General features: G+C 27.6%; 3 protein-coding genes across 3 annotated transcripts; all 3 read left to right on the top strand.

The window, feature by feature from the left end:
- Positions 1–236: 236 nt before the first annotated feature.
- NEUTE1DRAFT_52208 (uncharacterized protein) lies at positions 237–476 on the top strand (the record flags this gene model as incomplete). Its single annotated transcript, XM_009857551.1, has 1 exon — positions 237–476. A coding segment is annotated over one exon (240 nt), but the record flags the coding sequence as incomplete, so codon positions are not given.
- Positions 477–2564: 2088 nt separating this feature from the next.
- NEUTE1DRAFT_55334 (uncharacterized protein) lies at positions 2565–2726 on the top strand (the record flags this gene model as incomplete). The annotated part of the gene is made up of 1 exon (XM_009857717.1): positions 2565–2726. A coding segment is annotated over one exon (162 nt), but the record flags the coding sequence as incomplete, so codon positions are not given.
- A 3941-nt stretch (positions 2727–6667) lies between these two features.
- Positions 6668–6895, top strand: NEUTE1DRAFT_28465 (uncharacterized protein; the record flags this gene model as incomplete). The annotated part of the gene is made up of 1 exon (XM_009856623.2): positions 6668–6895. A coding segment is annotated over one exon (228 nt), but the record flags the coding sequence as incomplete, so codon positions are not given.
- Between the last annotated feature and the right edge of the window lie 6776 nt (positions 6896–13671).

The raw sequence follows: 13671 nt of genomic DNA on the forward strand, positions 1-13671 counted from the left end.
TTAAATCTATTACTTATATATTCGCTACTATCTTTATAGGCTATATTCACCGTCTATGGAGAGAACTAAGTAATAAAGTAATTAAGGAAGTTATTTATATAGTTAATTTAAAAGATATAAAAAAGGCGCTATAGCCGAAGAAGGTCTATATTAAAGAATAATTGGAGAAGATAATTCTCCTAGTATATTATAATCTCCTTCCGTTATAAATGAAAAAGAATATTAATAAATAGAATCTCTATCGTCCGGGTATTAATTACCGGATTAAAATTAAGAAGGGACCCAATAGTAAGGAATTTCCTTTAGCCATCGGACTGTTATATAATATAACTTACAAAGAATTCTTAATTTTAAAGAAAATATTAAAAAATTTATTAAATAAAGGGTTTATTAGGGCGAATAATTCGGAAGCGGATACGCTAATACTAATTATAAAAAAACCGGGAGGCGGCCTCCGCTTTTATTATAATTACTAGGCCCTAAACGCTATTATACAAATAAATTAATACTCTTTACTACTTATTAAAAAAGCATTTTGTATATTAAAAGGGGTAAAGTAATATATAAAGGTTAATATTATATAAGCCTTCTATAAAATTCATATAATTATAGGGGAGGAATAGAAAATAGTATTTAAGATTCGCTATAGTTTATTCGAATAATTAATAGTCCCCTTCGGATTAATAAACGCCCTAGCAACGTTCTAACGTTATATTAATTTTATTTTATAGAAATATTTTAATAAATTCTATATAATATATATAAATAATATCCTTATTTATACTTTAAGCTCTAAAGCAGACTACGAAACTAAAGTCCGTTTTATATTATAGAAACTCTTAAACGCTAAATTTCACTTCGATTCTAATAAATATAAATTCGCTGTTAAAAATATTAAATACTTCGGATTTATTATTTACGCTAATATAAGAATTTAAACCGACCTTAAAAAAGTTAAAACAATCTTCAAATAATTTCCTCCTACTTTTTAAAAGGGTGTATATAATTTCTTTGGATTCGTTAATTATTATTAAATATTTATACTTTAATTCTTTAAAATTATTATACCCCTTACTATATTAATAAGGAAAGGGGTTATATTTAAATAAATAAAGAAGTATAAGGCTGCCTTCCAACTATTAAAAATATTATTCACCTAAACCTTGATTCTTATAGAATTTAACTTAGATAATAAGAAGATATATTTAAAGATAGACTACAATAACTTCACTTTAAGGAGTATTATTTTCTAAGAAATAAATAGCGCTAGGAAATATATAATTATAAAATATTATTCGTAGAAGTTTAATATTGCCGAGCGGAACTACTTAATTTATAATAAAGAAATATGAGCGATTATTAACTATTTAGAATAATAGTCGGCTAAATTATAAAAATTGTAAATCTTTTACTATTCTAACGGATTATTAGAACCTAAAATATTTTATAAAAATATAGTGTTTTTTAAAGCGCTAAATATAATAGGTAGAATACCTATTTTAATTCAATTTCAATATTGAATACCGGCCGGGGAAGGAAGGCGTTATCTTTAATACGCTTTTATAAAGAAAATAAAATATACCGACGGAAGAAAATAAAGAAGCCTATAATTTATAAATAATTCCAGATTCTATATTAAAAAAGTACTCTCTGCTCCGTATTCTAGCGTTTCAAATTATCTATTCTAAGAAGGAGGGTATATAAGTATTTAAAAATCTGGATTTATAATGATTTTAAAATTAAATAGCGCTGAAGAACTATTTCTGTTAGTAAGTAAGGATAGTAATTTAGAATAACAACTAATACTTTAACCTAGTATTAAAACTTAAAATTTAGATTACGGACTATAATATTAATTTAAGGGGCTACCTTTATTACTAAGGCTGCTTCTAAGTCCTAAGAGTATTAATATATATAAAATTGGATGCTATAAACCTTCTAGACCGGTCCTAATAACTTAATATACTCTGTACTACCCTAATACAAATAATATACAATTCCCACATTCTTAATTATTTAAAACGAGAAAATACTATAATTACTTTTAATTAGTATTTCTATTAACTATTCCTAAATATTTATATCTGGTAATTCCTTTATAATTATTATACTTATGGATTTATAAAGGTTTAGTAAAAATAAAATAGGGTTTGATACAATCCCTATTAGTACTGGACTAATTTAATAGAAAGATATAAATAAATTTTATTATTAATCTCCCGAAGTTTAATAATAATACTTACCTCTAAATAATTAAAGATCGAATAAGTAAGAGTATAATCCTAAAACCTATACCTTCTATAGAAATTGAATTATATATTGAATGTTTTTTATAATATTTCGTCTGCTACTATAAATTCCTGCGGTCTATTATTAATAATAGAGGGTCGAATTAAATTAACTAATTCTAGGCTAAATTCCATAAATTCTTTAATATTAAGTGCTTACTAAATACTATATACTACCTATAAACCTATAACGGCCTAGAATATATAAATTAAAAGATATATATATATTTACAAATAGTAATTAATTATATATAGGATAATTAGGATAAGTAGTACCCTATAGTCCAATTAACTATTAATAGCCATATTAATACTTCTATCGGAATATTTCCCTTCTTTATCACCTACGGGTTTAATATAGAATTTCCTATTTCTATTATTAAAGAAGGAGTCTATTTAGGAATTCCTCTCTTATTTTCCGAGAAAAGGGTTTATTAATTTATTTAAAAGGTATAGTAAATTATAGACTTATATTAAATAACTATAATAATAGCCGCTTAAGAATAATAGAAATTGATTAACTAGTATTATTAATTAGTAGAATACTTTTAAATTAGAAATAAGGTTTAATTTAATTTAAAGAATTATATAATAGACCGCCCGAAGAAAAAATTCGATTAATTATATACGAAGTATACTACCTCTAAAATTCTTTTCCCTTATATAATTGAATTCTTAGGTCTCCTTCGAACTATTTACAATGTTTTCTATATTAATCTCCTCCGCCGAATAGTTACCGATCCCCTCCTAGGCTAGAAGCTTATAAATAATTAATTACCTGCTATCGAAGTCGAAAGGGAATTAGAATTCCAAATCGAAAAAATTCTATATACTAATACAATAAGAAGGCGCAAAGGTATAGTTCGAAAGGTTTTAATAAAGTAGAAAGAGTATTAGGATTTAATTTAGGAACCGTTATAAGAATTCTTAAAGATTATAGTACTAAATTATTTCAAAGGGAAATATAGACCCGTAGTTATAAATAACGGACTATTGAACTAATATATTAAGAAGTACCTTCCTGAAAGTACCCCGGATTAAGAATTTATAGACGGATAATAGGGAATTTATTACGGAATTATAGTTAAAAAACAAAATTAAAAATTTACAAACCAAATTATAAAGAATAAAAATTTTATTTAGGCTAAGCCTAAGACTACCCTAAATACTAAATATCCTTTATAATATTATTATCTAATAAATCCCTTATAGCGCTATTTATATTGAAACTACCAAAATCCTCCCTCCTATTACTAATAATATTTTTATTTATAAAATTGTATAAAGTATAAGGGCGAATATTCTCCGGATATACGTTGGATAATAGCGAGGGGAGTGGGCGAATACTATTAGAAGAATAGATACTAAGGAGTAATTAAAGAATAAGGGCATCCTATTATTCGAATCTATATAGGATAATAATAGTAAAAATATTAATATAGAAGTATTTACTGGGAGTATTATCCTTCTTATAAATTAAGAAATAATATTTCAATTAAATACCGGAGGGGCCGGCTACTGGAATAGAGAATTTAAAAGTAATAATAACCGCTTTTTTCGCCTTCTTTGCCTTAAATTCTTTAATATATTAATTAATAAATTTATTTAATATTCTTTCAATAGTAGGGTCTACTACCTACCTTACTTTATTTATATCGAACTCTATAATAATTATCCTCTTCTAGAGCTTAATTAATTCAATTCCCAACAAAGAATTAGTACTAAATTCACCTGGCTCAATAAAGGGACTAAGCGGGCGAATAGCGGCCGCCGGAGTACTAACTCTACCCTAAGAGCCGCTATAAAAAAATTAATATAAATAAAAAAGCGGAAGAAACTAATAATTAACATACGAGGGGATAAAGCCTTTCTCTTCAAATAGAGAGAAACTAGGGAGTGTCTTAAAAGTAGCTAAAAAAATAGTCTATTAAGGACTAGAAATGTAATTAATAATATACTAAACTACAAAAGCGTCCCAAGCCTAAATTAGGGTCGGCTTATAAATAACCTTACTATATTAATAAAGTAAATATACAATAACCGAACTACTTATAGGAGTAGCAATATAATTGTATCTATAAAAGAGATAATAAATATACTAATTAAATTAAAACTTAATTATATTAATAATAAAGACTATAATTGTATTATTAACTATAATTTTACTAATACTAATTATAGTTATATTAAGCTGGGTTTAAACTAGTCTAGGAATCTTAAACTTCTTAGGAGCTAGAATAAGAATTAGGGGCGGGGCTGGGGAGGAGCCTTATTACTATTATAAAAATTATTAAAATTATTAAAATTATAGAAATTAATTGAAACTAAACGAATTGGGAGTACTAAATATTTTAAAGTAATTACGGACGCTAAATTAATATAAGAACGAAGGTAAGAACGGAGTAAAAGATTAAATAAAGAATAGAAAAATAAAGAACGAATAATAAAAGTAGCGAGGGAGTAGTAGTATTAAAGAGGGATATTTACAATAGAAAGTTGTAATCTTATTAAATAAGGAGAAAAAAGGAAGAAAAAGAGAGAGGGGAGATTTAAGAGATATATAAATTATTCGGGTATTAAATAAGCAATAATAAGGAAGGGGTTTATTATCTAATTTTAGGAATATATTTAATAAAATATAAATGTATATATAGTCTTCTAATTAGGGGAGAAGGGGGGGGGCTAATATTATAAGGTTTACTACCTATAATTAAAGCGATTAATAGTCTTACCAATCCGAATCCCTACCGGTAGGCAACCGATACGGCTAATTAGGTCCCTTACCGTAACGGCACTCCCGCGGCCCATACGCGCGCACGTCCCTTGAAAAGGATAATTGGCTATACCCGCCTAGAGGGCGCTCTTTTCCTCTCTTTTCTTCTTCGTAGAACCTTATTGATTAATTAGGGCTAGTATTTGTACTAACTATACTACACCCCTTATAGAGGAAGGCTTCTAGCTAGCCGTTTGTACGTAGTAGATATATTATATAGCGAGTTAGAGTTAGAGCTAGAGTACGGGCTACGGGGTGGCCCGGGCACTATAGTCTAGGTGCCTAGACTGGGTATAGTAAGGAAGCCTCTATAATAGCCCAGTTAATTTGGGCTGTTACAGCTAGTCTAAGCTATAATATAGAAGGATATGGAAATTTAGGAATTTCCCTATTAAGTAATTATACCCTTATAAATAACCCCGGCTCCTCCTCCACCGAACTAAATACAAAAGACGCTAATAATAATATAAATATATTTATAAGCAAAACGATTACCGGCCCTTCTTAAAACTATAGTAGTAGTTGGAGAAGTAAAGGTAATAGCTCCGCTCGTTATATTAAATAAATTTCTAATAAAAAATACCATAAGTGTAAAGAGAATAGTTTTTTATATAAAATATAATGCCTCCGACCATTATACAATATAGTACCTATACTTACCGGCTATAAACCTTAAGAATAAAATTAGTATTAATTTAATTAAGACTACTACGGCTCCTCCTATATTAAAGGGGGAAGAATAATATAAATCTATAGCGGAAGATTAGGGGAAAAGGTAATTCTAATATATAATCGGGTATTAAAATCTACAAAAGTATTAAATAATAAAGTAGAAGACTTTAAATTAGAAAGTAAATTAGAAATTAAACCTACTTTAATTCTATTTATTATTAATAATTATAATCTATTCTATATCCTTATAAATAAAGGCTATTAATATTATACTATAATTAATAAAAAGATTATTTAAACCTTTAGAATCCCTATAATTCCTATCCCCACCCGCTAAATAAAAGGCGCGTTTATAATTATAAAAGGTACCGCTATTTAAAACCTCGCTTAATTTATTATAAAAGTTAATAGTTATACTAAATTAATAGTAATTTATATTATCCCCGAATTCGAATACCCCCTAATCCTAAATAAATTATAGTTTATTACTTATAGAGCCTATTTAATCCTTTACAAAAAGCGCCTCTATATAAGAGTAGCGGGCAATTAAATTCCCTATATTAGAAGTAAAGAAAAGGAGGAAACGCTATTTATTAAGGAAATAAAATCTATTATATATATAATAACTACTATATTTGTAGGAACTATTAATTACGTTCGTAAGGAATACAGTAGAGCTATAACCGAGGATTATATTTTAATAATTAATTTAAAGGATATTAAAAAAGTTTTTACTCCAAAGAAAGTTTATATAAAAGCCTAATTTCGAAAGAAGATCCCTAAATAATTCTACTACCTCCTCCTTTTATAAATAAAAAAAAAAGCTAATAAATTTAATCCCTCTAAGTTTAATGTTGACTATAAAATCCCCCTTAAGAAGGGCCCGGATAGGTAAAACCTCCCCCTCCCTTTTAACCCTCTATATAATATATATAGAAAAAAGTTATTAGTATTAAAAAAAACGTTTAAAAACCTCCTTAATAAAGGGTATATCCGGACGAGTAATTTAGAAGTTAGAGCCCTGGTTCTATTTATATATAAACTAAGAGGCGGACTTCGCTTTTATTATAATTATAAAGTATTAAATACTATTACCTATATAGATTGCTACCCCCTCCTTCTAATCTGTAAAACCTTTAGAATTTTAAAAGGAATGAAATAATATACGAAAATCAATATAATAGTAACCTTCTATAAAATACGTATAATTGCGGGAGAGGAAGGTAAAATAGTATTTAAAACCCGTTATAGTCTTTTCGAATAATTAGTAATACCCTTCGGCTTATTTAAAGCCCTAGCCTCCTTCTAATAATATATTAACTCTATCCTATACAATTTCTTAAATAATTTTTACTCTCTATATATAAATAATATACTTATTTATTCTTTTAAATTTAAAGAGAACTATAAGAAAAAAATTGTAATAGTTCTAAAGAGATTTAAAGAATATAAATTATACTTTAACCCTAATAAATACGAAGTTTTTATAAAAAAAGTTAAATATTTTAATTTTATTATCTATACGGATATAAGCGTATAAACCGACCCCGAAAAAGTCAAAGTAATTTTAAACTAATTCGCCCCTATATCCTAAAAAAGTGTATGCAACTTCTTCGGTTTTATAAATTATTACTGTATATTTATACTATAATTCTCGAAATTAGCCGCGCCCCTAATTAAATTTATAAATAAGAGAATTGCTTTCGTATAAATTAAGGAATATAATATAACTTTCTAGCTATTTAAATGCCTATTTATACGCGCGCCTATCCTTATAAAGTTCGACCCCGACTGTAAAACCTTTTTAAAGGCTGATTATAGTAGCTACGCCCTCGGAGGAATCCTAATGCAAAAAGTAAAAAATAGGACCCAACGTACTATAGCCTTCTATTCGAAGAAACTTTCTATAATCGAACGCAATTACCCTATTTATAATGAAAAAATACTAATAATTATTTTGTACTTCGAAGAATAATTAATAGAATTCTATAATTATAAAACTTTTACAATCTTTATTAACTACTATAACCTCGAATATTTTATAGAGCGCTATAGCCTATTTAAATAGTAAACCCGCTAGGCTAAATACTTATTTCGGTTTAACTTCTACCTTATTTATTACTTAAATAAAAATATTATAATCCTAGACGCCCTATTCTGTAGATATTAGGATTAACCCTTAGGTAAAGACTTTGAAGCCCGGAATATATAATTTATTCCGGAAGCGGCCCTATAGAAATATATATAAATCTCTACCTCCTCAGTTACCCTAGTAGGAAATATATAAATATTTAAAAATCCGGATTTATAGTAATTTTAGGATTAAATTGTTTATTTCAATTCTATATACTAAGCCGCCTTATGTATAATTAAAAAGAATACCCGAACCTTTATATTATTACTCTAATTGAAAGTCTAAATCGCTAATTGTTCTATAGATAAATTAAGGTACCTACGCTATAAAAGGCGCTTTTAAATTCCGGAAGCCCTAACTGTATTTAAAGCCGTGGTGTTTGTAGTTATTAATTAGGAATAACGAATCGACGCCCTTCGTATAGCCCCTATATAAAAAATGTACGAAGCCTCTATACTAAGTTACTCCGGTAAAAAAGGAATAGTCTTTACCCTCTCGAAAAAATATTACTAATTATTATTAGGAACCTACGTCCGGCGCTTCTTACGTAACTACTATATTTATAACTCTATAAAAGTTTAAAAAAATATAAAGAGAGGCTTCCTATAAACCTTATTAACCCCCGATTAGTACTATAGAATTATCTAAATAAATTTTATTATAAACCTCCTAAATACTAATAATAATACTTATCAATAGGTTATTAAAAACCGGCTAAGTAAGAATATTATTCTAAAACCTATACTATTTATAAATATAAACCTTTATATAAAGTACTTTCTTTAATACTTCGTCCGCTACTACGGCCAATTATATTTAATTGTTAGTAATAAAAATACTAATTAAATAAATAAATTCTAAAAACGCTTTTAAAAATTAATATATATAGAGCAACTCCTTAATAAAACCTATTACCTATAGACTAATAATAGGCCCGAGAGAATAAACTAAAAAGTATACGCCTTCTTTAAAGCTTATATTAACTACTTATAGAATAATTAGGACTACTAGACCCCTATAGTATAATTAATAATTAATAATAAAATAAATACCTCTATTAATATAACCCCTTTCTTTGCAATCTACAATTATAAAGCCGGCCCTATTATCCCTACGGTTGAAAGCCCTCTAAAAGAGCTACCTATTATATTTATCCCCGAAAAGAAGGCTTACAAATTTATTAAGAAACTATAATAAATCTCAGATATATACCAAACTACTATAATTATAACCGTATAATAGTAAAAGAAATTCGTAAACTACTTTAAATAATCCGCTAACGCTTCTAAATTGGAAATAAAGTTTAGTTCAACCTCAAAAACTACAACTCTATACACTCTAAACAGAAATTTAATATAATTTACGCTAAATATACAATTTCTAGAATCTTATTCCTATATATAATTGAATTAAAAGGACTATTATCTATAACCTATAACCACTTTTATATAAACCTCCTCCGTAGAGCCGCCGAAAACCCCCTACCCGGGTAATATACTATTAATTCACAGCCCCTGACTATTATTATTAAAGGAAAAGAAATAGAAAATAGAAAAGATCCTCTATATAAACAACTTTATAAAGAAAGAAGGGTTATTATCTCTATAATCTATATAAAATGGAAGGGCTTTAAAGAAATTACTTAGGAGCCCCTAGAAGAATTCTTAGAAATAGTAGTATTCGATGAATTCGAATAGAAATACGGGCCTACAAATACGAATAATGGATTATTGGAGTAATATTAGCGCGAAGGAACTATTCGTTTTAATAAGCAAAAGAGAAGTTAATTATAGCCAAAGGCTAAGGTACTTTTCTCCTATAGGGAAGGTTATAAAGAGGCTAACCCTCTACCCAAATAATTAATTTATAAAATACTAAAAAAAAGAGAGCAGTTATAAAAATAAATTCTATTTAGTAATTTCACCCTCTTTTATTTTAATATTGTTAAAAGGATAATCTACCGGACCCTCCTCCTTATTACTACTAGGAGCCGAAGAAACTAAGCTAATAGGATAGTTAACCTCTATATTATTGTTAGTAAAATTAGGAATATAGGGCGGTATAAACGTAGTATTAATAGTAAAGCCAATTGGAGAAGCAATTTAAATATAAGCGGTTAAATGAATACTATAGCGAAAAAGTGAAGCGTTAAATAAGCCCTAAATACTTCCCTTGACTGAGTTACGCTTACTAACCTTTAGAGCCGGAAGGAACGTCTCCTTCTAAACCTAAAGACTAATTAATTATATATAAAGACTATTTAAAGTACAGTATAAGGACTTAATATTACTATAAATATTACTTATATTACTAATAGTACGTTATAGAAATGCTAAATAAGTATAAACGTTATTAAACTTTGTAAAAGTAATGAAATTATTACTAATAGTAAAAGTAAGCGTAGGAAGGATACTAGGGATAAGGGGACTAGTAGTAGTATTACTAGTTATAGTATTAATTATATTAAGACTAGTAAATATATAATTTATAATTTTATAATTGAACCAGCTACAAATAGTAAAACAATTTCTATACTTAAGGACCTCCGTAATTAAAATTATATCCTCGCGGGCAATAATAGCACCGCCTCTAGTATTAAAAAGAGGATATTCCTACAATTTTTAATTGTAATAAATAATCTTGTTACGATGCTGACTAATAAGGACTTTGGAAAAGACGTATTATTGTACAAAGGGGGAAAGATTAGAAGAGAGTAGTGAAAATTCTACTCTCAAATTATATATATTGTAGGGTGGAGATAGGGGCTAAGGATATAATTCGGATCTATAGTACTACGGTAGGGGAACGCTAAAGCTTCGGTATTATAATTTCTAGTACTATAATAATACCCTAGGCTCTAAAACGCAATTAATTTTAATTGTAGGTAAATTTACTATACTGGTATACGGCCGTCGCTATAATGCTAAGGAACGTAGTCTATATATATAGTACTAAGCTATAATTGCCCCGGGTAATAATTACTTTATACGCTAAACTTAGGGTAGTTTAGGTTGTAGCGCCCGGGCCTCTCTAAATAAACGCGCGTATCCCGGCGCGTTTTCGCTTCTATAGTTAGGATTCATCCTTCCCCTTCTCCTCTTCTACCTCCTTCTCCTTCTCTTTTTCTCCTTCTTCCAACGTATACCTTATTCTTCTTTTATTATAATATTACTATTATATAATACAAGTGTAAAATTCCTTCTTTACTTAAAAAACGACCTTGTAATATTAGTTTCTACTCCCTACTCTTTCTTTTAAATTTTAAGTACTATTATTATACCGCCTTGCTTTAATATTAATAATAAAGTCCCTATAGTAAATTAATATATTAATAGGGTTAATTCTACTAATAATACCTTCGTTAATAGCTTTAATTATATAATTTGCTTCTATATAGCTACAAAGTATACTATTTTAAATAATAACGAACCTATTATATTATATTGCCCTCTCCCCCTCGGTCGGCGCCGGAAGTACTTTATTTACTATAAGAGAAAGAATAATTACAATTAAGTAAATTTTTTTTTTTTTATATAGCGTTACCCAAATATTCCTAAATCGTTATTCTTATAAATAATAATAGTACTAATATAATAACCATAATTCGTTAAGCTACGTTCTTTTAGGAGAAGGATAATAATAAATTTATATAGTCCGAAGAAGTTTACTACTATATTACTATTGAATTAAGGGATTTGATAGTCTACTTTAATATTATATATAAGGTTTAGAAGGCGGATAAATCTTTAATTAGGGCTAAGAAGGCTACTAAAAATACTATAAATTTATAATTACTATATAGGCTTCGTATTATTCCTCTAATATTTTATTAATATTCCTATAGTACGCTGCTATTAATAAGATTACTAATATCCGCCGAATTATAATTTAGTAACTAGCTCCTCGCTGTTCTAATTATAATATACTAGTAGAAGCGTACCGTTTCTAATATAACGTATAGCGCTTTTGCTTAATTAATAGTAATATTAACTATATTAATTAATTTTTAACCAAATTCCAGTTCCATACTGCTATTAAATTGGAGGTTACTCGTACTTTTAGCGAGCTAGGTACTACCGATAAGGAAGATATTAATTTCAAAACTAATAAAATCATATCCAATTTCCCTATTTTAATAATATTCTAAGTTAGAGCTCCTATTTAGTAATATAGTAGTAGTTAGGTAGTAATTGCAATAGAACGGTAATTATCCGGTAATTATTAAATAGTAGGGTTTTTATACTAGTAATTAAAATTTATATTCGGGGTTTTATAGTAGTATAATATAGGGTTAATTTTAGGAAAATTAGTTTGGAACTATAGTAAAATAGTAATATTCCTATAGATTATAGGTTGGCTAGGTTCTTTCCAGAGTAGTATTTAATTTAGGGTATCTAGGGTTAAATTAGGTTAATACTAGAAAAAAATTATAGTATTACCGCCCTATTATATTATTCGGAAAGGTATATCCTCTATATTTTTTATATAAATATAAATTATTAGTCCGTTCTATTGCCCGGCGTTCTTTTTTAAGTTCTAAATTATTTTTCTATTTCCCTTTTCTTAATCCTAAAGCGTTTCTCTATCTCCTAAAGGCTTATTGGTGTAATAAGTAGCCTATTAAAGGTCCCGAAGGCTTATTAGGGTAATAAGTAGCCTATTAAAGGTCCTAAAGGCTTATTGGGGTAATAGGTAGCCCGTTAAAAGTCCTAAAGGTTTATTAGGATAATAAATAGCCCGTTAAAAATAGTTGGGGGATTAATATTCTAGAGTACTCCTATTAATAACCTACTATAAATATATACTTCTATAGGTAGTTCGCTATTACCCTAATATAATTTCCTCATTATTATAATGTTTTTATACTATTATTTCAGTATCCCTTCGTAGGGTTAGATTTAATTTTATTAGGTTTTTAGTATAGAAATCCTAAATATTATTAATATTCTCCTAAAAGTCCTCTACCAGCCTCTAATTGGATTTATATAATTTTAACTACTTTATCCTATATTTTAAAATACTATCTTTATTCTACCTCGAATTTAAAATCCGTTTAAAATACTATTCCTCCTCTCTAAAGTTAATTAGAGACGCTATAATACCCTAGGCCTACTTATCGAAATCTTTATTAAATATAACTTACCCCATGAGGCTATTTTATATAGTTAGACGAGGGAAGTAAAGAAAATAAAGAAGACTTTATAAGATACATTTATTATAAAAGTTACAACCCTCTTATAAACCTTCTCTATTATAAAGGGACCGGCCTATTTATTTAATAACTTAATAAATAAGCGGCCCTAGTCCTAATAGCGGGTACTAACTTAAACCTTATCCCCTATAGTATAATACAAAGTATCGGATCTCTTTTTATTAATATAATAATAATATTTCTCTTAAGTTTCTTCTATAAATAGCCGGGCTTGGGTAATAATTCTATTTACCCTTTCTTTAATGTATTAGGCGTTTAAAACTTCCTAGTATTATATATTTAATATAGGGGTACTATAAAGTAGTAGTAATTCCGTTTCTATTTTCGAATACTATTTATAATTTATAAAGAAGGAGCTAAGGCCAATAATTTTGGAAACGTAATTATTAGTAGTAAATTCTGTTAATAAGAAATATCGTAATTAATTGTCCTCATAGTAGGAGTAGAACGCCCTAAAGTATTATTTAATAATAATAATAATAATTTCTATTTAATTATCGGTTTTAGAGTATATTAATAATAATAACCGCTATTAAAATACCCTAACTACCAATAGAGCTCCTTCTAAAACGAAGTAATAAATTAGGTGCTT

This window comes from Neurospora tetrasperma, assembly GCF_000213175.1.
Source record: "Neurospora tetrasperma FGSC 2508 unplaced genomic scaffold NEUTE1scaffold_81, whole genome shotgun sequence".
Lineage (NCBI taxonomy): Eukaryota > Fungi > Ascomycota > Sordariomycetes > Sordariales > Sordariaceae > Neurospora > Neurospora tetrasperma.